We start from the raw sequence: 24,355 nt of genomic DNA on the forward strand, positions 1-24,355 counted from the left end.
CTGTAATTCCAATGAATGATATATATTGTGGATCCTTTGCCTTACGATGCACTCACAAAAGCACTTTCTGCTTTAATCTATTTTAGCATTGTAACTTTTTTTTATGTTTTTAAGTAAGGCTGTGATTTCCCCCCCCCCAGCCCTCTCGATTTTACTGTTCTACCTTTCCGTAAAACGCTTGGAGGTTTTCAACGATCAAGAGGTGCATAAATTTTACGAAACAAATACATGAGGTAAACAAGGAGGGCCAGCAACTGCAGAAAAGAATCACCCAGGTACGTATTTCCAAAATGTACGTATGTGTAATACCTTTCAATGCCAGTTTCTGGAAACCACAAGAGGGGAGAGTGTTCCTCTTGTGCTTGGGTTTCCCACAGGCATTTGGGTGGCCACTGAGAAGTAGATAATAAACTAGATTAGCCATCGGGCCTGATCCAGGAGATTCAGAAGGAGACCTCACCTGGAGTACTGTGTCCAGTTCTGGGCACCACAGTTCAAGAAGGACACTGACAAACTGGAACGTGTCCAGAGGAGGGCAACCAAAATGGTCAAAGGCCTGGAAACGATGCCTTATGAGGAACGGCTAAGGGAGCTGGGCATGTTTAGCCTGGACAAGAGGAGGTTAAGGGGTGATATGATAGCCATGTTCAAATATATAAAAGGATGTCACATAGAGGAGGGAGAAAGGTTGTTTTCTGCTGCTCCAGAGAAGCGGACACGGAGCAATGGATCCAAACTACAAGAAAGAAGATTCCACCTAAACATTAGGAAGAACTTCCTGACAGTAAGAGCTGTTCGACAGTGGAATTTGCTGCCAAGGAGTGTGGTGGAGTCTCCTTCTTTGGAGGTCTTTAAGCAGAGGCTTGACAACCATATGTCAGGAGTGCTCTGATGGTGTTTCCTGCTTGGCAGGGGGTTGGGCTCGATGGCCCTTGTGGTCTCTTCCAACTCTATGATTCTAAGCAGCAGTGCAGGTTGGTCCATTGCAGAAAGGGGGACACCCTCCGCCAACCTCAATCTGTCCACAGCCAGCCTCCACCTGCCTGTCTTCCTACCTACAACAACCAGTTGAGGGGGTGGCACTGTCAATCAGCTGTCCCCTCCTTGGTCTCAGGGCTCAACCATACTCAGCTCTTGTGTAGCACTTTCTAGGTCTGGGTTTCCCAAACTTGGGGTCTCCAGCTGTTTTTGGACTACAACTCCCATCATCCCTAGCTAGCAGGACCAGTGGTCAGGAATGATGGGAACTGTAGCCCCCAAACAGCTGGAGACCCAAGTTTGGGAAATACTGCTTTAAAGTGCTGTGTCCGAGCTTCCCCCTGCGAAAACTCACTCTTTAATGCGGAATTGGAACAAACAGCAATCTGAGTTTCTTGCAGATGGCTGTTTTCTCTGATTTAGTGGTAAAGATGAGGTTTTGTGGGGAAAGTGCCCATGAAAAAGAAAAACGTCCCAGATACAGTGGACCTGTGCTTGGAAATGTGCGACCAAAGGAGGTCTGGATGAGCTCTTTGTGTTGCACTTGTAGAAATCAGTGGGGTGGGGGGAGATGAAGCTAGACTTTGTTGCCTCCCCCTGTCATTTCTCTCCACCAATTTTTGTCTCCCTGCCTTCTGCCCTACCAGTCCCAATAGTTTTCCTGCATGGCTGCTAGGGATACTTAAGTACAGAGAGAGTTTTGCGTACCATTGGCTCTGGCTGCACCTCTCATTGACTCTGGTGCCACCTAGTGTTGGGCTCCCTGCTTTCTACCCTATCAGCTCCAATGGGCTCTAGCCACTACTAAATTAAAGCTGCCATTTTCAGACAACAGATTTAATTGTTTTTAAGTCCTTAGGGCCCACTCAAAAGATAATGGGGAGGGCTGGGGACATGCTGGGACAATTGAGAAGGAGGAAACCGCCTTACGCGCAAGCAAGGCAATTTCAGCTTCTCTTTCTTCTTCCAGCAGCTAAAACTTACATCCCATCAACTTGCTATTTCTGTGTTAATAACATGCTGTTGTGATGTCACTGCAAAAATCCACAAAGCCTTTTAAAGCATCTCAACAGATAATGGCCGGCCAAGCAGCTCTCCAGGCTACTGTTTATCTCTCAGATAAGCTGCATGTACAGCCAAAAGTCAACATCTCTGCTAACTGAGAGAGGCACACCAGGCCCCACCATCTCCCGGAGCCAGCAGCAGCCTCCCTAAAGGGCCTTCTCATCCATTCAAACAAACACCACCTGCTGCTTTTGTGTACTGCAGGCACAAAAACATTTACCCCCAAAGCTGGCATCAAGTCCTGCCTTAAGCTCTGGAAGAGACCTGAGCCAGCACAGAGGCAGTCAGAACATCCTGTTAGAGAGATGCTACCGTGGAGCAGCAGCTAAAGTGAGATTAGGATGCTCAGGAAAAGACTTTGCTAGGAGGAGAGAGAGAGAGAGAGAGAGAGAGAGAGAGAGAGAGAGAGTTGTAGGATTCTCTATTGGAAGGCGATTCAGTCCAACAAGGAGGATAATGCAGAAAGTTTGGCTTTGGCTTCATTTTTGGAGGGTTTTTAAAAAACTGTTTTCAATTATTTTAACTTTTTAAAATTTGTGTAGGGTTTTTTGTTGTCAATGGGAGATGTGTCTGGGAAGAGAGGAACTGATGAGAGCAGAACCAGGTTAGGGCTAGGGCTAGGGTTGAGGTTGGGGTTGGGGTTAGGGTTGGGGTTAGGGCTAGGGTTGGGGCTAGGGCTAGGGCTAGGGCTAGGGCTAGGGCTAGGGTTACAGTTAGGGTTCGGGTTAGTGCTAGGGTTAGGGTTAGGGCAAGAGCAAGGGCAAGGGCTAGGGCTAGGGCTAGGGCTAGGGTTAGGGTTAGGGTTAGGGTTAGGGTTAGGGTTAGGGTTGGGGTTAGGGTTGGGGTTGGGGTTGGGGTTAGGGTTGGGTTTAGGTTTAGGGTTAGGGTTAGGGTTAGGGTTAGGGTTGGGGTTGGGGTTGGGGTTGGGGTTGGGATTGGGGTTGGGGTTGGGGTCGGGGCTGGGGCTGGGGCTGGGGCTGGGGCTGGGGCTGGGGCTGGGGCTGGGGCTGGGGCTGGGGCTGGGGTTGGGGTTAGGGTTAGGGTTGGGGTTGGGGCTAGAACAGTGGTTAAGGGTAGGAGGAGGTACAGTGGCGGTGGTGGGGCAGGCCGGATAAGGGGCACACAACACAGGCAGTTGGTGACTGTGCCACATACCAACTCCTCCTCCAACCTGGAGAATTTCAGTTGTCCTCTCAGCCAGTCCTCGGGTTTGCACCTGCTTTTGCTGAATGCCAGGTTGGCTCTGAGTAAGACCTCTCTCATCCATGATCCATTTATGGAGGAGGAGGCTGATCTGGTCTATATCAGTGAGACCAGGGCGGGTGAGCAGGGCAGAGTTGGTCTCACCCAGCTGTGCCCGCCTGGGTACTCGGTGCAGCATCAGAGTAGACGTGAGGGTCAGGGAGGGAACCCTCTCCAAGCTCTCTGTCCAGTTGGGGAAGGATCTAGGGTGTGTGTTCCTGGCATTGGGCATTCAAGACAGATTAGGGGTTCTGCTGGCCTTACTGCCCAGCAGTCTCCCTGCCTGAACGTCTGAGCTAGTCTCAGAAGCGGTGCTGAGGACTTCCAGAAATCTGGTTCTGAGGGACGTCAACATCCATGTCCAGGTGACTGTCTCTGTGCTGGCTAAAGACTCCATGGTTGCCATGGGCCTGTCCAGACCCAGATCTGTGATCATCCTCAGAGGCCCTTCTTCATGTGCCTCCTCCATGAGAGGAGAGGATGGCAACACGAGAACAGGGCTTTTCTGTGGTGGCTCCCCATTTATGGAATGCTCTCCACCAGGACAGCTAACCTGGTGTCTTCATTTCATATCTTTAGGCTCCAGGCAAAAATATTCCTCTTTTCCCAGGCCTTTGGCTAATTAAGCTATTTATGGCCTTTTAAACTGGTGGACGTTATTGGTTTTGTTAGTTATTATTAGTGAGTTTTTTTACAGAAGCAAAATGGAATCAGTTAGGCCATGGGTAGGCAAACTAAGGTCCAGGGGCTGGATCCTTCCCAGTTGCTATCTAAATCCAGCCAACAGATGGTCCAGGAATCAGAGTGTTTTTACATGAGTAGAATGTGTCCTTTTATGGGGCATGCCTTGTGGGGCATAGGAATTCATTCATCCACCCCATATATATATATATATATATATATATATATATATATATATATATATATCTATCTGCTGGACAGTGGACCAGCCCCCTGATGAAAAAGTTTGCTGACCCCTGATAAAGCATAAGGTTACCAGATTTTTTTCCAATGACACTTATTGTTCGCTAAATACATGTGAATGCTGAGTAAGGTGTAAATATGGGGACTGTCCCCAGGAAACAGGGGCGTCTGGTAACCTTAATATAGAAGAATGCATAAAATGTGGAAATCCTGTATGGAAGATTGTATGGGAGGCAATACATGTTAAACTCAGTGGAGAAAAAAATAAAATGAATTCTGGATTTTTGGTTTTGGAATTTAAACCCTCCCTGTCACCATAGTAGTAGCAAATAACTTAAATTGTAAAGACTTCAGTGGTGAAACACCCAAATCTAGATCACCCACCCAGCAAGCTGCAAAGCTCATTTGGTGCATCTTCTGCGCAAATCCAGTCTTTCTTTCCAAAACATTAACACAGCTGGAGAAGGCTCTCATGGGATTGTATTGCCCTATTCAGCTGTCTAATTGGCCTCTATGGTTTAGCCAGCCCTGAGACCATAGGCAAATTTATAGCAGCCATTTATAATGGCATGTCTGCAAAGCAAGAGTTAACCCATTTTGGAGATCTGATTTTCTGTAGCAGCTAAGACAGCTTTCACCAACCAAGTGCCTTTCAGATGTTTGGGACTTCAACTTCCATCAGCCCCAGCCAACATGTCTGGAGGACACATCTGGAGGACTGAGTTAGCAAAAGCTGAACCAATGGTTGTTCTTAGTAGTAGCAGTTATTAATTAATTGAATTTGTTACTTGCTTTTTCAGGCCAAGCAATTCAAAGTGACTCACGAGAACAAGCAAAACACCTGCATACATACATTAAAACCAAGAAATAAATAAAAATGGTTTAAGGCATTCCTCCCACTCTAAAAGGCCACAGATAGTTAAAGGCTGAAGGCCTGGTTAATGAGGAATGCTTTCGCTTGGCGACTAAAGATATATAACAACATTGCCAGGGGAGCAACCATGGAAAAGGCATGCTGCTTAACTTCCTTAGAATTCTTAATAGCCCTAACTCCAACCCCCAAAGACAGACAGCAAAATCACTTTCAAACTGGAATCCAGTTTTTGATGTCCTCAACGACTGCAAGCCAAGATCACTTTAAATCAAAGCAAATTGAAGCTGTGGCATTGACTGTGCCAATCAATGAATGGGTGGAAGGGGGAAAATGTTCCCCTGTACCTGAGCCATAAGTTCTGATCAATTTCTGAGCATCAGGAGGACATCACTTACCCAAGAAATCCAGCCCACTGCTGTCCTTTGGGCTGCTTACACAGTTCTCCAAGTAAATCCCATCTTTGAAACAATCGTCCCTCTTTTTGGTGAAGCCCAGTATATCGCTGGGCTGGTCTAGTACCTCTCCGCTGGAGCAAGCGCAGGGGGTCTGCATTATGCCACAGGGGTGGGAGCTGCTGCTGGTGGTCAAACAAGTATCCAACCATTTGCACAGCATCTGGCAGGCAGCCTTGCTGGGGCTTCTGTTGCCGACCACTAGGTATTCCACCGAGAAATCCCTTTCCTGGATCTTGGCCGGCTTCCACCGGACGTGCCCGCTTTCTAAGGCGGATGCGGTCTGCTTCATCTGGAGGAACTGCTTGCTGGACTGGAGGAAGGCATAGCGGGTGGAGCTGTCGCAGAGGTTCAGCACATCGTCAAAGCTCTCCATGCCCAAGTACGTCCTCGTGGACTCCAAGAAGGAGTCAAACTGGTAGGTCCGTATCTGCTGGTGGTCGCATCCACCGGTGGGCTTCAAGACCTTCATGTACAAGGTGTACCTCCTGGGGTCAGGGTTCTGGATAATCCAAGAGCAGTGGGAAGAGTTCAACGGGAAGACGGCGAATGAGGAGAAATAGCCAAAGAACTTGCCCTGGACCAGAGTGGTGCACGGAGACTGCCCAAGGTCGAGCGCCACTACGGTCCACACAAAGAAAAGTGGCAATAACAAAAGCAGGTTCAAGGTATATCCAGTGCTCCTCCTCATCCTAGGTCCCTCGTCCTTTGGAACTCAAAGCAATGGCCAGGCAGAAGGCAGATCTTGGACATAACAGGAGGAAATGAGAGAGTTCTCGCCCCGGGCTCTACATGAGATCAATCCAGCCGTCCCATGTTTGGATTCAGGCTCCTCCTTGTGGCCGAGGCAAGCAAGACCTGGGGAAGAGAAGGAGAGAGAAAAACGCTCCGTTAATTCCAGGATGCAAGGCTGTGAAACGCGGCGATGTCCAGGCTTTCCTTGAGAGAGGATCTAGCAGGGCACCGATGTCTCCACAAGGCCATCTGGAGGCTCTGTCTGGCAGATCAAGGACGCATCTGCTTGTGGCAGGCACTCCCCCTCCCAAATCCACAAGACGCACATGACACAAGCAACTGTCTTCATTTTGGGATTTTGTTTTTGCTGAGAAGTGAAAGCCAACTTCTCTCCCTCCACACCCCCCAAGTCTTTTAAAATGCTGGCACAGAACTTCTCCTTGGCCCTGCCTGTGGAGAGACACAAAAAGCTCCAATTGGACAGCCTGCCCCCTTCCGAGCACACACTCTGTACAGACATAATATATATATATACCATCAAACACACACTGTCCTTCCCAGTTCACAATCCCCGAGACATTGAAAGTGCTGTGGAGGAATCCGGGTTAGCTGTGAACTAGAATTTGCCACGGTTCACTACAACAACATAGGATTGATCAGAAGCCCTCGGAAAATGGAAAGGTTTGTGCTGAAAAGACCACAACGCACCCCTGCCTTAAAACCTGGGAAGACATGTTCCGTAATTGGGCTGCCATGGTTTAGAAGGTCCTAGTTTTACTGAGCTGTTTTATGTATTCACTGAATTTGCAGCTTCTGGAATTAAAGCACAAATGTGCTTTTAAAAACAACAACAACAACAACAACAACAACAACAAAAACAAAAACAAAAGTTCCACGACATGGGATTTGTTTCCTATGTCTCATTATCTCTATTCACACCCTACACCAGCTCATCTCTCGTGCTCGGGTTAAATGTCTATGATGATAAACATGGGTTTCCCTGCACTAACTTGAAAAGCATTTCTTTGCAGTATGTGTATATATATGGAGAGTGTATAAGAATTTAATAGATTGCCATCTAAATCCACCAGGCAGTTTAATTATTGGGGGGGGGGGGTTGCAAAGAGGCAAAGGGGTAGCAGGGGGTACTGGAGGCACAAATGGCTATCGGGCTTGGAAAAGCTGGTATCACTGGATCCAGTTCATCAATTTTGTTAAAATAATTAAGCTAAATACAGTGGACGCTCGGGTTGCGAACATGATCCGTGTGGGATGCACATTCACAACCCGCAGTGTTCACAACCCGCAGCAGCGCACGTGCGGGTTGCGATTCAGCACTTCTGCACATGCGCAAAGCACGATTTAGTGCTTCTGCGCATGTGTGATCGCCGAAACCTGGAAGTAACCTGTTCTGGTTCTTCTGGGTTTCGGCATCCGCAACCTGAAAAAACGCAACCTGTAACCTGAGGTATGACTGTAAATGTATTTGGACTTTGAAAAAATGTGCAGTTAATTCTTACTGTTTTAATTCTATTGGGTTATTACCCTCCTTAGTGGCTTTTGAAATCCACTATTCCAAACAACATTTTTTTATAGCCTGGGTGAGTGTCTGGAACCAAATGGGTCGTTGACCCAAAAAAGTTGGGGAAGCACTGGTTTGGACAACAATGGTCAAAGTGGAACGTAGATGTGGTTTAATGAGTTTTGGGAGGACTTTCTGTAGCACCAACTCCTTCCTTACTATCAGAGTGAAGGTAAATATTTACTTCAAGCATTGTTTTCACATGGCTTTCTTTAGGAAACTCTCCCCATATAAACCGTCCTGGACTTTGCATTCATCCTTTAAGGCCCTTCTTTGTGTGCCTCTTCCATGCGAGGTCTGAAGGGTGGCAACACGAGAACGGACCTTCTCTACGGACCTTTTTGTGGAATGCTCTCCCCAAGGAAGCTTGCATGCACACAAAAGCTCATACCAATAAAGTGGTACCTCAGGTTGCAAACGGGATCCGTTCCAGAGCCCCGTTAGCAACATGAGCAGAACGCACCCCGTGTCTGTGCAAGTCGCGATTCTCTGCTTCTGCACGTGACATCATTTTGAGCATCTGTGCATGCGTGAGCAGCGAAACCTGGAAGTAACCCTTTCTGGTACTTCCGGGTCAACGCAGGGCGCAACCTGAAAACGCTCAACCTGAAGCAAACGCAACGTGAGGCATGGCAGTAACTAACTTAGTTGGTCTCTAAGGTGCTACTGGAAGGAATTATTTAATTTTATTTTGTTCCGACTCCCAGGAGAGACGCATGGCTCGGGCACGCTGCAGGCCCTGTGGTAAGTGACGGCCCCCGCAGTGTGGCGCTCAGTGACAGCCATGTTTCGTTACATTTGTTGACTGAACTAAAAAGTTTCGTGAGCCCAATTTTTTACAAACTATTTTTAAAAACTCACAGGTTTGTCATTTTGTCACACACACCCCCGGATGAGACCCAGGGCGACCCACACCCCCTTCCTCCTCCACTGGGTCTCCCTGCTTGAAATTCCCAGCTGCTGGCATCATTCAGAAGCATGCTGTCTTCAATGAACAGTCGAGGTAGCATTAGAAACTGCAAGGTCTCTCTAAAACACTGTAGGATTGATCTGTCTCCACTCACCGTCTTCTACATCAATATTCCATCCATCCCCAAATTGTGAGACACCCAAGTTGCTGATCAATGGCTGGTACCTATTGTTTATCTTCCAAGCAGGCATGTCTGCCTGTTTTCCCGTCAGCGAACACTAAATTCTTAACTCCAGACAGGCTTATCTTTCAACCCCTCCAATACGGGGCTTTGCTCAACCCCCTTGTGAAATTCCGCTCGCCTTATCAAAACACATGGCGGAACCAGTTCTGAAAGGTTAATACATTCATGGCTGGGCATCTTCTGAGGACCTGCTCCTCCTCTTCATTATCGCAACCTGCTTGGTCTTCACCTGCCTCTTGCTTTCATCCAGATGGCCGTGGCGGCGAGGTGGAGAAAGCTATCGACAGCGCAACCTGCTTGCTCGCTGACTCTCTGTCTGGCAAGCAAACAGGTGGCAGCAAGGGCAAGGTAGGGGAGGAGAAGGAAAAGCAGCAACTGGGTGTTATGTGCTGAGTTGAATAGGATCCAAAGTGCAGCAGTCTGATTGGTCCTAGAACAATAGTATCCAAAATACAGCGCTCTGATTGGTCCTAGAACAATAGGATTCAGAATGCAGCAGTCTGATTGGTCCTAGAACAATGCAGCAGTATGATTGGTCCACAGGAGCCACCCAATCCAGCTCCAGATGGAAGTGAATCCACAACCTGATTGGCCTACAGGACAATCCCAGAATTAGCCAATCACATGCAGCCCATTGTGTAAATAATGTATAAAAGCAGAAACTTTGGGGGAACATTCATTCCTCCTCACCACTATGAGCTGAATAAAGAGCATGAAATCCACTCTCCGAGTATATTTCACTGGTGATAACAGCCACGAGGATTGATGGTAATGGTGGGGTCCGCTAATCGGGTCCAAACTGCCTTGGTCACTGAAAAGCCAATAAACGCCATAGACAGAGGAGATTCCCATAACCACTCATTTATTCAGCTGAGTAAAACAGAGTGGGCAAGCCCCCAATAACCTTTGTTCATACTTTGTTCATCACCCCTCCCTTTCCCCCTTCGAGGTTCCTTGCGCTGATCAAAACAGGACACCCTACCTGGAGACTTTGAAGGTGAGAGTTGCCTGACAGAGGGAGGTTTTCCTGAAAATCGCCTAGCAACGTCAGCTCATCTTCACATATTTGTGGCTCACCCTCCTAAATTCTAAAGCAGGCAGTTTTTGTTTTTGTTTTTTTTACAGAAGCAAAATAGCATTGGTTTGGTCATAGGTAGGCAAACTAAGGCCCAGGGGCTGGATCCGGCCCAATCGCCATCTATCTATCTATCTATCTATCTATCTATCTATCTATCTATCATCTATCTATCTATCTATCTATCTATCTATCTATCTATCTATCATCTATCCATCTATCATCTATCCATCTATTTTTATTAGAAATTTCAACATAACAATTTATCAAAAACATGTCATCCTCATTCCGCCCTCCCCATTTTTCCTCTCCCCCCTCCCCAAAAAAGAAGGAAACCCGACTTCCCTCAGCTCCTTTCTCTGGTTTTTCAGCACATATTATTCTCTGCATATTATAAATTTGTAAAGATCCTTAATTTATTTATCTATCTATATATTACCAATAAGAAGTTTGTGAATGTTTATTCAAAGCCTGCCAAGGAGTCTAGTTCATTTTGTTGTTTCCTTAAGTACTTTGTAAAAGGTTCCCATTCTTCTTTAAATTCTCTGTTGTCCTTGTCAAGTAGTTTGTATGTCAATTTTGCCAGTTCTGCATAGTCCATCAGTTTCTCTTGCCGGCCCAATAGCCATCTAAATCCAGCCCGCAGACGGTCCGGGAATCAGTGTGTTTTTACATGAGTAGAATGTGTGCTTTTATTTAAAATGCATCCCTGGGTTATTTGTGGGGCATAGAAATTGGTTCAATTTCCCCCCCCAAAAATATAGTCTGGCCCCCCACAAGGTCTGAGGGGCAGTGGACTGGCCCACTGCTGAAAAAGTTTGCTAACCCCTGAGTTAAAGGTAAAGGTAAAGGTACCCCTGACCATTAGGTCAAGTCGTGGTTGACTCTGGGGTTGCGGCGCTAATCTCGCTTTACTGGCCGAGGGAGCCAGCATACAGCTTCCGGGTCATGTGGCCAGCATGACTAAGCTGCTTCTGGCGAACCAGAGCAGCACACGGAAACACCGTTTACCTTCCCGCCAGAGTGGTATCTATTTATCTACTCGCGCTGGTGTGCTTTCGAACTGCTAGGTTGGCAGGAGCAGGGACTGAGCAACGGGAGCTCACCCCGTTGCAGGGATTCGAACCGCCGACCTTCTGATCGGCAAGTCCTAGGCTCTGTGGTTTAACCCACAGTGCCACCTGCGTCCCTGACCCCTGTGTTAGGATAACCAAAAAACAGGACAAGAATAGGCCTCTGTGGCTTTTCCTGAAACCCCACAGTAAGGGGCACCTAGGGATGAGGACTTCCTCAAGGCTCCTCCAAACCTTTGGCTGTCTCAAAGCTTTTGCTATCTGTTTAGTCCCTCCTCTGCCTGCAGGACCCAGTGCCAGGATCATGAGCAGCATCTTTCCTCACTGCAGCAGGAAGGAAAATGTTCTGTTATCATCATTTTCCTTTGCAAGTGCAATTCGGCTTATGATGTGTGAATGTGGAAGACCCTCCACACACACATACCCTGCAAGCCTACTGCTATAGCTGTCTTAGGAAGACAAACATGCTGATTCCAGTATTCAGGAACAGGAGATGCTTAGATGTGCCCTTCTCTTGTCTCCCACTGGCCTCGCCACTCTCCCCGCCGCGCACCTCTTAAAAATCAGCAAACTTTAACTAAACATCCCTGCTAATAGGCTGTTGTGTTCCGGCTGCTAGGCCTTGGGATTGATTTCCCCGAAACAGGGTCCCATCTGGAAAAACCTCTACCACAAAGGATGTAAACATTTTATTCCCACCATTCCAACTGATCCCTGCTGTAGTGGAATTTTTTTAAAGGAGAATTAAACACACAAACATCAAAATGAAGGGAATGAAGAGCCCCATAGCAACAAACAAACAAACACACACATGCACACCCATAGCTGTCAACTTTTTCCTTTTCTTGCGAGGAAGCCTATTCAGAATAAGGGAATTTCCCTTAAAAAAAGGAAAAAGTTGACAGCTATGACGCACATCTGGATCTGCAACACAGTTGGCAATGAAGTCAGCAGAGCATTGGATCAGCAGCAGAAGGCTCTTAAGAGAGTCCTTGCTGAGAGGGTGACATTTACCCGCCCTCAGGTATCTTGGGGCTCCATGGTTTCTTTCCTACCGTTAACCACAGCAATGATTCCTATTGTAACTAACTCAGAACAGTGAAGTCTGTCCTTGCAGGACAATCATGGTAGCGATCGTTATGAAAATTATGAGACTTTGTTCCTTTGGGGGTAGCAAGTCGGGGCTGGACACACTTTCAGATTGTGTCCAAGTCTGGTTGAAAAAGATTTGGACTTTATCCTTTCTTTCTTTCTTTCTTTCTTTCTTTCTTTCTTTCTTTCTTTCTTTCTTTCTTTCTTTCTTTTCCTTCCTTCCTCCCTTCCTTTCAAAAATATGTTTCCTGGAGGCGGTGGAAATACCCTGGGTGTACCTGACTATAGTGGTACCTCAGGTTACATACGCTTCAGGTTACATACGCTTCAGGTTACAGAATCTGCTAACCCAGAAATAGTGCTTCAGGTTAAGAACTTTGCTTCAGGATGAGAACAGAAATCGTGCTCCGGCGGTGCGGCAGCAGCAAGAGGCCCCATTAGCTAAAGTGGTGCTTCAGGTTAAGAACAGTTTCAGGTTAAGTACGGACCTCCGGAACGAATTAAGTACTTAACCTGAGGTACCACTGTACAGTGAATATATAAATCTGGCAAGACTCACGGCATTCATTAGGGGACAATCGGACCACAAATAGTTAAAAGTGGGGATGTGCTAAAGAAAAAACATTGTTCTGGAGTAAGCATATCGGTATGTAATGAATGATGCTTTGCAGGGTTAAAGAAAGAGAAAAATGGTGTAAAAAGTATAAAGTAATCTACATTAGGCACAACAACTTAGAAAGAGTAAAAATTTCAAGGTCTCAGAACAAAGGAAGGAAGTCAATATGTGTATATGTATGTAATGGCTAGATTAGAATGATGATATGGTTTTATTTTTAGATGTGTGTTTTTGTGTTTTTGTTCTTTTTTGTTCTTTTTCTCTTGTGTCCCCCCCCCTTGTTTGTACTGTTTTATTTTGGACCCAATGTTTGTAATTTTTGTTGTTATTTTGCATTGAAAATAATTTAAAAACAAAAAAACAACTTATGGAATCTGCAGAAATGGTGAAACTTACCGGTGGAATAAGAAATCAAGGTAACATTTTTTAAAAAATAAAAGAACGGAAATGGTTTATTGAATATTTACAGATAAATTGCAAACAGATAAAAACATAGGCAAGATTATTGTAATAACCTGCAGTTTCATACGAGTATATATTTAAAGAAGATGAACGAATGAGCAAATTAAGTTAATTTGGATATGCAGGAGGTATTAAAAATAAATTTAAGGAACCGCAGAAAGAGTGGGAAGGAAGTCGAGTTGTGAAATGTCAAAAGGATTGTAAAATTAATGAGAAGTATAAAATTAGTGAAATGTATAAACTTGAAAAGTATAAATAAAACTTTCTTTTTTTTTAAAAGAGAAAGCTGAGAGTCTCTAGGTGGACCACAACTCTCATCATCCCTGGGATTTTGCCCTGCATATGGGGTTGATGGTGATGATACCTCAGGCCCCAAATATCTGAAAGGCTGGCTTCTTCCCTACAGACCTTCTTGGGAGCTGAGATAAGCAGAAGAAACCCTATTAGTAGTTCCTCCACCTTCAGAGCCTCAATTGGTGGCAACCTGAGACAGGACCTTCTCTGTGGTGGCCCCTAAGCTGTGGAATTCCCTCCCCAAAGTTGCATCTGGCACCTTCATTATACAGCTTCCAGAGGATGCTGAAGACATATCTATTTACCCTGGCTTCTGATATTTGTGGTGCATGTTTCTATTACCCACCTTATTTTTATGGTTGTAAGTTGTTTTAAGCTGCTGTTTAATGTTGTTTTAATGCTGTCACCCACCCTGGGACTTTAGGGTGAAGGGTGGGTAATAAATTAATCAATAATAATGATGATGTCATTCCCTTAAACCCTCCCTGAATGTTGCATATGGACATCTGGGGGGGGGGGTGTCAATATAATTGCCATTTTGAGTTCATGCTGAACAAATCTCGAAAATACATTTCGAAAGAGAGGAGAACTAAAAATAAATAGACTTAACATGCAGCTTTAATTAAACTGTGGCAATGTGAACAATACCTTCAATTTGAGGGAAATGAGCTGAATTCTGGAAAATATAAACATGTCATCATCGGAACTAATTTTAGGAAACATTCAAACGTTTGTTCAAGTCTGCAGCAATCATCATATTTCACACAGTTCTGGGGGTATAAAAGGAAGTTCTGCATAAGACCTAAGCAAATGTAACGAAGGGCAGTACTTATTTATTTATTTGAAGCATTTTTACCACCCTCTTTGGCTAAAAGGGCTTCCAGAAATTCTGTAAGGCTAAAAAGCCTTACAAAAATCAGCATTACGACAGCGGCCAATGTTTTGCCCCAGGTTACTTAGCCATTGTATTGGGACACGGGTGGCGCTGTGGGTTAAACCACAGAGCCTAGGAGTTGCCGATCAGAAGGTCGGCGGTTCGAATCCCCGCGACGGGGTGAGCGCCCGTTGTTCGGTCCCTGCTCCTGCCAACCTAGCAGTTCAAAAGCACGTCAAAGTGCAAGTAGATAAATAGGTGCCGCTCCGGCGGGAAGGTAAACGGCGTTTTCGTGCGCTGCTCTGGTTCGCCAGAAGTGGCTTAGTCATGCTGGCCACATGACCCGGAAGCTGTACGCCGGCACCCTCAGCCAATAAAGCGAGATGAGCGCCGCAACCCCAGAGTCGGCCACGACTGGACCTAATGGTCAGGGGTCCCTTTACCTTTACCTTACTTAGCCATTGAGCCACCTGGGATGATCTTGGGTGTCCCCCTTGAATGAGAACCTCAGTTTCTCATCTGTGAAATAGGAGGTCAGGAGTTTGCCCTGAGCTGAATGGATTTCATTTAAAACTGCCCATACTTTACTAGTTAGATTTCTCTCCAGTAGAGGGCAGTAGCAACTTGCATCCAATGCACACCCAAAACGTTCACAATTTACGACAGCGTCAGATAATTGAGTTTTGTATATGGAAAGGGCACATTTTAAAAAACTGCGTGCAGATCTTAATATGCAACTGTCACATGTGCAACAACTCTGCACAGAAGCTGCAGCACGGCATGTACACGTGGGGACATCAATCACATTTATAAGCAGACATAAGGCAGGTCACTGATATGTATTACCTGCCATTGTCTGATGGTAGGTCTTTTGGGGTCTCAAGCTAGGAGCTTTGTCCCATTAAAGGACCTCAGGCAATAGGGCTGAGAGTGTGAAAGTGGGAGCATGAAACCATCATGCACACAGTGACTAAGGACTACCTCTGAGCTAAGAGTCCTTCTCATCTATAATAGTGTTTGTGGGGTTAGTCTGAGGCGCTGAGCCTGAATCCAGCAAGGGTTAAAAATCGAACGGAGGATTCGATTGTTGAACTAGTCAAACGGGTTCCTTTGGCTGTAGACTTGCTACCCAAGTACAGTGGTACCTCGGGTTACATATGCTTCAGGTTACATACGCTTCAGGTTACAGACTCCGCTAACCCAGAAATAGTACCTCTGGTTAAGAACTTTGCTTCAGGATAAGAATAGAAATCATGCTCTGGCAGCGCGGCAGCAGCGGAAGGCCCCATTAGCTAAAGTGGTGTTTCAGATTAAGAACGGACCTCCAGAACGAATTAAGTACTTAACCTGAGGTACCACTGTACTGCCATTAGTCCCTTTGTCTAGGACAGTGGTTCTCAAACTTTTCTCTCTGGGCCACACTTTCAGAATTAAAATTTGCTTATGCCACAAAAGGAAATGACTCGCAGCAGTGCTTGACTTATAACATAGAACACAACTACAGTGGTACCTCGGTTCCTGAACGCCTCCGTTGTCGTAGGTTTCAGTTCTCGGACACCAAAACCCAGGAAGTAAATGCTTCCATTTTTGAACATTTTTCAGAACCTGAATGTGCAACTGGGCTTCCGCTGAGTGCAAGAAGCTCTTGCAACCAATGGGAAGCCATGCCTCGGTTTTTGAATCTTTCAGAAGCTTCCGGAATGGATTCCGTTCGGGAACTGAGGTACCACTGTACTTTATAATACGATCACAGGACAATCAGAAAGTTTATAACAATGCAGCTATGTAAGAACACGAATCCTTCCCAAAATATAATTATAAACAAGCTTTTTACATGCATTATGTACCTTAAAAAGTCAATTAGAGGTGTGAGCTTGCTTTTGCCAGATAATCTCATTTATAGTAGGTCTAATTTGAGACAAACAAACTCTCATCTCCTCACCAGCAAAAAGAAGCCTCTCTTTTTCCTGATCTTTCATGTTTGTCGGAGTTGAAAATCCCTGTTCACAACAATATGTCATTGAGAACTGTAGAAGAATAGCCAGTGCTCTTGCAGAGAGGCATAGATACTATTTCTGGTTTTATATCCATTTTTAAATATACTGTACGGGTGCGGGTGGTGCTGTGGGTTAAACCACAGAGCCTAGGACTTGCCAATCAGAAGGTCAGTGGTTCGAATCCCCATGACGGGGTGAGCTCCCGTTGCTCGGTCCCTGCTCCTGCCAACCTAGCAGTTCGAAAGCACGTCAAAGTGCAAGTAGATAAATAGGTACCATGCTCTGCTCTGGTTCGCCAGAAGTGGCTTAGTCATGCTAGCCACATGACCCGGAAGCTGTACGCCGGCTCCCTTGGCCAATAAAGCGAGATGAGCGCTGCAACCCCAGAGACGGTCACGACTGGACCTAATGGTCAGGGGTCCCTTTACCTTTACTGTACTGTACAGTGGACACTCGGGTTGCAAACATGATCCATGCACGTTCGCAACCTGCAGCATTCACAACCTGTCTCTGTGCACGCGCGGGTTGCGATTCGGTACTTCCGCCAAAACCTGGAAGTAACCCATTCCAGTTACTCCCATATCAGTCTCTACAGACACAGCAGGTACTGCAAACTTCCAACAGTTTGATTTCATGCCCAAAGGTGCAATCTTCCATTGTCTCCTGAGATGGGTGGGTGCCATTAAGACCACAAATGAGACTCCCACCCTATGCTTTATTTCCTGCCAGATGACAGCAGGTGATTCCCTGATGCTCAGGCCCTCCAGTGCCATCCATCAGGCCCTCAGGATTTATCCCCGGCCACCACACCTTTCACTGCTCCTGCTCTACAGCCTCCTCTCTTGATTTTATCAAGCTGGAAGGTAACTTTGGAGCAGCGTTCCTAATCCATCTTGTTGGCCTGGAGGGAGAGTAGGATGTGAGTGGCTACACCCACTTTTGCCATGCCCACCTTTGTTATAACCCCCCCCCCCCTGGAATGTTGCCCTGGAGGGAATGTGGCCCCCAGCAGGGAAAAAGCTTCTCTAATGGAATAAATCACTCCACCGGGCACTAGCTACGGGCTGCCATTTAAACAAACAAACAAACAAGTGTTTTCTCAAGGAAGGGCAAAATAAAAAATAAAAAAATGAATAAAGACCGGCTTATTTGGTAGAAACCATTCTGAAAAGCCAGTGAGTGGTGATGACTTAGCTGTAGAATTTATTACGGTCTTGTTAAATTACTGGACATCCATGATTTCACCCTTCCTTTGCTTCCCCTCCCCTCCGGCAGACACGTCATTCGGATAACCTTGGTGGCTGCCTTAAGGCACCCTACATATGTGCTCAGCCCCTCTGAAATGTCACTCTTTGGCTGTCAAGCTGAGTTATGGATGGATCCCCTATTTTCTTTCCGGTCCGCCATCTGTCTTCCCTTTCTGAAGGCAATGAACGCCTGTTGACCGTTCCTCGCAATAACTGACCTGTCCGTAGCAACGGCAGTTGTTATTAATGGGGCAGGGAGGCAAGGTGGGGTGGGGGAAACAAAACCTGTTTGGGGGGAACCAGAGGACCAGAGAGAGAAGAAGGAGCTTTGTCTTGTCGAGAATGAGAAGACCTCTGGGCTGGATTAAGAGTTAGACTCTGCCTAATCCAGAACAGGAACACAACTCAGACGTTCTTTCAGGCAACTCACACCACGCATCTGAAGCTCCCTGATACCACTTTTAAAAAGTCACGGATTTCCCCAAAGAATTCTGGGAGATGTATTTTGTTAAGGGTATAGAGCAGGCTTCCTCAACCTTGGCCCTCCAGATGTTTTGAGACTACAATTCCCATCATCCCTGAACACTGGTCCTGCTAGCTAGGGATCATGGAAGTTGTCGGCCAAAAACATGTGGCCAGGGAGAGTCAGGTCACCCTCCCAGAGCTTGCTTACAGAGACTTTCCAAAATTCCCTCTCTGTTCCCTCTCACCTTTTCACCCTCCCTGTGACCAGGCCCCCCACTCACATGAAATGAAGCTGAGGGCCACATGCGGCCCTCGGGTTACAGCTACCCAACCCCTGCTCTTCTCTCTTTGACCCACCAAAACTTCCCAGCTTCCAATAACCTGCAAACAAAACCCACAGTCTTCCACATACCTAATGCCACAAAAAACCCCACCTTTGCTCTGCTCACAAAATCCTTTCTCTGAGACTATAAATAGGGACTTCTATTTCATTTATTTATTTATTGCATTTATATCCTGAAATATACTCGCGTCCTATAGTGATTTTATGCTCTTTATTGCAGCTTTTAAAACAGTGGTTGACTTGCCCCCCAAACCTCAGGCTTTTATATACATTATTTACACAATGAGTCCTGTCTGATTGGCTGATTCTGCTTCCCTCCTGGAGCCTGATTGGTCTTTTCCTGCAGGCCAATCAGTTGTTGCATTCTAGGATTCTACTTGCCTATTGTTCTAGGATCCAAGCTTAGTACATAACATATCCCAACTTTCCTCCATGGAGCAAAAGGAGGCATGCATAGTTCTCCTCGTTTTACCCTTATAACAACCCTGAGAAGTAGGCTAGGCTGAGAGGCAGTGGATGACCCAAGGTCACTCAGGGAGCTTCATGGCTGAGTGGGGATTTGAACCCCACTGGTCTTCAAGGCCCTAGTCTGATGCTCCATCCAGTTCAACAAGCATACCCTCAAACATTTCCCCGAATGAAAATAGGGACATCCTATTCCATGAAGAAGAAGAAGAAGAAGAAGAAGAAGAAGAAGAAGAAGAAGAAGAAGAAGAAGAAGAAGAAGAACCACAACTTTAAGGACACTGGTGCTGCTGCAGCAAATGTTAAAAATGTTTTTATATATTTTAAAGTGTTTTTACTTTTTACTTTATTGTACCACCATAAACGGTGGTTTTTATTCATGTATTTTTATTTTGTTTTGTTTTATTTTGTGTTGGGGTGGGATGGTTGTTGAGTGGGGTGGGGATTGGTTTTGTTTTGGTGTAATTGTTTTTTGTTTGTTTGTTTTGCTTTTATATTTTGTAAATGGAGGCGAGTATGAGGCTTGGGATTCCTACCGTGGAGGGGCGAGGGAGGTATGGCGGTGGGGGCAGATGTCATAGGCGAAGGGGATCGAGATACGGATATGCTCGTACCCCTTCCAATCTGCGCCCCATCCCGAGAGACGAGGGTAGGGCGAACAAGGATTACTCACCTCTGTCACTGCTGTTGTGCAATGCCAGGTCTATAGGCAACAAAACCGCCACCCTGCGAGATTTCTTCACCTCGCAGGGGGTCAACCTGGCTTGTGTGACGGAGACCTGGGTGCGCGAAGGGGCAACAGGTACCTTACGAGAGATGGCGCCCCTGGGTTTCTCCGTCCTCCACCAGTCGTGGACTGTGGGCCGGGGGGGAGGGGTGGCATTATAAATCCAGGAAGATTGTTCTTTCAGGGCTCTACCATCACCATCAATCCCCAGCATTGAATGTGTTGGCCTAGTGTGGGGCTCCGAGGTGAGCTTGGCTGTCTGGCTGGTGTACCGGCCACCTAGCGCACCAGCAGCCACCCTGTCAGGCCTGCTGGAGGCGGTGGCCGGCTGGGCCTTGGAGTTCCCTAACCTATTGGTATTGGGGGACTTCAACATCCATGCTGATGCCACTCCCTCCTCACAGGCTCTGGACCTGGTGTCTTCCATGGCGACACTAGGGCTCTCCCAGTTTGTTTCAGGCCCCACACATCAAGCAGGCCACACGCTGGATTTGATCTTTGGCGTCGGTATAGATGTGATCATGTTTCCTTCGATGAAGGTGCCATGGTCTGATCACTACGCTCTGAAAGCCAGGATTGACGTTCCACCCCCACCCTGCTTAGGTGGTGAGCTGATTTGGGCTCGCCCGCAGAGGCTGATGGACCCTGATAGATTCCGTCAGGCCTTGTGGGACTTTTCTCCCCCTGGCGACTCATTGACTGAGCTTGTTGAGGGCTGGAATACCCAGCTCCTGGCAGTCATCAATGAGATCGCACCTAAGTGCCCTCTGCGACCCCGCAGAAACCAGGCTCCCTGGTTTACCGAGGAGCTCCGGAAAATGAAGCGGGACCTCAGACGGCTAGAGTGAGTATGGCGGGGTGCCCATGACGGAGCTTCAAGAACATCTTATAGGGTTTTTATGAAAACCTACAAGATGGCAATAAAGGCCACTAAGAAGTCCTACTTCTCGGCCTCTATTGCATCCACTAGCTCTCGCCCGGCGCAATTATTTAGTATAATTCGGTCTTTAACGTCCCTTGAAGGACAGCCAAATTTAAATAACAATTCGACACACAGCTGTGAGGCATTTGCGAGCTTTTTTGCGGAGAAGGTCTTGTTGCTCAGCCATGACCTCCCTGCCAATTTGGATACAATAAAGGAACTGGAGGCCCCTCAACTGTCCTCAGGTCCAGTATTGGACCACTTCAACCGGATATCCCCAGCCGATGTGGACAGACTCCTCTGAGCTGGAAAGCCCACCACCTGTCCTCTCGACCCGTGCCCGTCTTGGCTGATTAGAGCGTGTCCAGACGAGGTGTGGGCCCTCCTGGGGGATATCATCAATTTGTCCCTTGGCACGGGGACATTCCCAGGGGAACTGAAGGAGGCAGTGCTGCACCCGCTCTTAAAGAAAACATCATTAGATCCCTTAGATCTATCCAATTACCGCCCGGTTTCGAATCTTCCATTCCTGGGTAAGGTGATTGAGAGAGCGGTTGCTGAACAACTTGGTAGGTTTCTGGATGAAACATCGGCTCTGGATCAATTCCAGTCCGGCTTCCGTGCTGGTCATGGGACCGAGACGGCTCTGGTCGCCCTAACAGATGATCTCCGCAGCCAGCTGGATCGAGGCAGATCGGGGCTGCTGATTCTTCTAGACCTGTCAGCAGCCTTCGACATGGTCGATCATGAACTCCTGGACCACCGCCTTGCCGACGTGGGGATCCAGGGCACAGTCCTTCAATGGCTGCGCTCGTTTCTCTCTGGTCGGGGACAGAGGGTGGCGCTTGGGGGGGAATTGTCATCGCGCCACTCCTTGGTGTGTGGAGTGCCCCAGGGTGCGATACTCTCCCCGATGCTTTTTAACATCTTTATGTGCCCCCTCGCCCAGCTTGTCCGGAGTTTTGGGCTGGGCTGCCATCAGTATGCTGATGACACCCAACTCTATCTGTTGATGGATGGCTATCCTGACTCGGCCCCAGACACACTGATCAGATGCGAGGAAGCTGTGGCTGGATGGTTACGTGGGAGCCGGTTGAAGTTAAATCCTTCGAAGACAGAGGTCCTCTGGCTGGGACGGGATGATATGGGATTTAGGGGGCAACTCCCATCTCTTGCGGGGGTGCAGTTAGTGCCAGCATCGTCCGTTAAGAGTTTGGGTGTAATCTTCGATACCTCCCTCTCCATGGAGGCGCAGATTGCAGCTATAACAAAGGCGGCATTTTTTCATCTCCGCCAAGCTAAGCAGTTGGCTCCTTACCTCTCTCGCCCTGACCTAGCCACTGTGATCCACGCGATGGATTATTGTAACTCGCTCTATGTGGGGCTGCCCTTGAGACTGACCCAGAAACTCCAGCGGGTGCAGAATGCCGCGGCGAGGCTCCTTACGGGGTCTTCGCTGCGAGATCACATTCATCCAGTGCTATACCAGCTGTACTGGCTCCCGGTGGAGTACAGGATCAGGTTTAAGGTGCTGGTTTTAACCTTTAAAGCCCTATACGGCCTAGGACTCTTGTACCTACGGGACCGCCTCTCCTGGTATGCCCCACAGAGGAACTTACGGTCTTCAAATAAAAACATCTTGAAGGTCCCAGGCCACAGAGAGGTTAGGCTGGCCTCAACTAGATCCAGGGCTTTTTCAGCTGTGGCTCCAACCTGGTGGAACGCTCTGTCACAAGAGACAAGGGCCCTGCAGGACTTGACATCTTTCCGCAGGGCCTGCAAGACAGAGCTGTTCCACCAGGCCTTTGGTCAGGGCGCAGCCTGACTCCCTCCTCTGGCAATCTTTACAGAACTTTAATATGGTTGCCATCAATTTTGATTTTAATTAATTTTTTATAATGTTTTTAGAATGTTGCACTATTTTAGTGTTGTTAGCCGCCCTGAGCCCGGCTTCGGCTGGGGAGGGCGGGATATAAATAAAATTTATTATTATTATTATTATTATTAAGAAGAAGAAGAAGATTTTATTATTTATACCCCGCCCATCAGATTGGGTTGCCCCAGCCACTCTGGGTGGCTTCCAATATACATAAAAACATAATGAAACATTAAACATTAAAAAAAAAAACTTCAATATAGAGGGCTGCCTTCAGATGTCTTTGAAAGGTTGTATAGTTACTTATCTCCTTGGCAAGGGGGTCGCATAACTCTATACCCTCCAATATTTCTCCAATGAAAATAAGGACATCCTAAGGAAAAGGACACGGGTGGCACTGTGGATTAAACCACAGAGCCTAGGACTTGCTGATCAGAAAGTCGGCGGTTTGAATCCCCGCAACGGGGTGAGCTCCTGTTCCTTAGTCCCTGCTCCTGCGAACCTAGCAGTTCGAAAGCACGTCAAAGCGCAAGTAGATAAATAGGTACCGCTCCGGCGGGAAGGTAAACGTCGTTTCTGTGTGCTGCTCTGGTTCGCCAGAAGCGGCTTAGTCATGCTGGCCACGTGACCCAGAAACTGGGACAGCTTCTGTAAATCCAGGCTGTCCCTGGAAAATAGCAACACTTGGAGGATCTGCACCAAGCTGGCAGGGCGGTTTGGTAGAAAGTTTATTCTAGGAAAATTATTCCCTCCCTCCCTCTCCCTCCCTCCCTCCCTCCCTTCCTTCCTTCCTTCCTTCCTTCCTTCCTTCCTTCCATCCTTCACAGCATTCTTTCCTCTAATCAGAAGGGTGTGTGATTCTTTAAAAACACACACACACAACTAAGGGGCTTCCAGCTTCGCCTCAAACTGTAGCCTAGTGAACCCAGGGAAGCAAAGGCGATTGCAGGCAGAGGGGTTGCATCAAGCTATGGTTGAACTAAGCCAGCCTCTCTTTTCACCCTGCTGTCTTCCTTCTTGCAAAACCGAGTCGGTCACCAAAGTGAGAAAAGCACCACTGGAGCTCATCAGTGCCACAGAGACCATATGCATGCATAAACATAGTCTAATGACAAGCCGGAGAAAGGTGGGGCAGTCCTTTCACCAAGGAGAGGGAATGGGAAGATGGAGGCACCCGGCCACTGCTGGAGGGCTAAAGAGGAGGTTAAATAAACAAAAGATGGCCGAACCTCACTGATTGAGAGCTGAGCACACGGACCAGAGGCAGAACGCAAGAGATGGGATTTTGCTGCCTTCCCCCCGCGAGGCCAGAGAGCCTTTTGAGTCTAATCTAGCCCCTAGAGTCAATGAGAGTGGACAGCTCTGGCCTCCGGCCTCATTTCAGCTTCAGTTGGAGATGAGGGGAATGGGGAGGGGAAAAGAATAAAAAGCCAGGCAGTCAAAATGCAGATGTTAGTAATGGAGCTGATCAGCAGGAAGGAGGGCAGGGGAGCAGAGCGAGGGAGCCTGAACATCCATGAGGCAAAACAACAATGCTTAAACACAACAGAACTGTTACTTCTGGCATGTTCTTCATGGGGTCTGCTGTAGATTGGGTAGGATTCTAAGAGATCCTGCTTGCAAATTTCCCTTTGGCCACTGTGAGAACAGGATGCTGGACTAGATGGGCCATTGGCCCATCTAATAATAATAATAATAATAATAATAATAATAATAATAATAATTTATTATTTATACCCCGCCCATCTGGCTGGGCTTCCCCAGCTACTCTGGGCAGCTTCCAACAGAACACTAAAATACAGTAATGCATCAAACATTAAA

General features: G+C 47.1%; 1 protein-coding gene across 4 annotated transcripts in view; it reads right to left on the reverse strand.

Annotated features, from left to right (window-relative positions):
- The window catches only part of ADGRB1 (adhesion G protein-coupled receptor B1), a 381,525-nt gene that overhangs the window by 259,502 nt on the left and 97,668 nt on the right, over window positions 1–24,355 (reverse strand). For all 4 annotated transcript variants that reach the window (XM_081012479.1, XM_081012478.1, XM_081012481.1 and 1 more), the window contains exon 2: window positions 5,479–6,393. In XM_081012479.1, the coding sequence (XP_080868605.1) occupies window positions 5,479–6,226 (748 nt within the window). In that variant the 5' untranslated portion in view covers window positions 6,227–6,393. The remainder of the gene's footprint in view (window positions 1–5,478; window positions 6,394–24,355) is intronic.

This window comes from Podarcis pityusensis, assembly GCF_964106645.2.
Source record: "Podarcis pityusensis genome assembly, chromosome: 7".
Classification (NCBI taxonomy): domain Eukaryota; kingdom Metazoa; phylum Chordata; class Lepidosauria; order Squamata; family Lacertidae; genus Podarcis; species Podarcis pityusensis.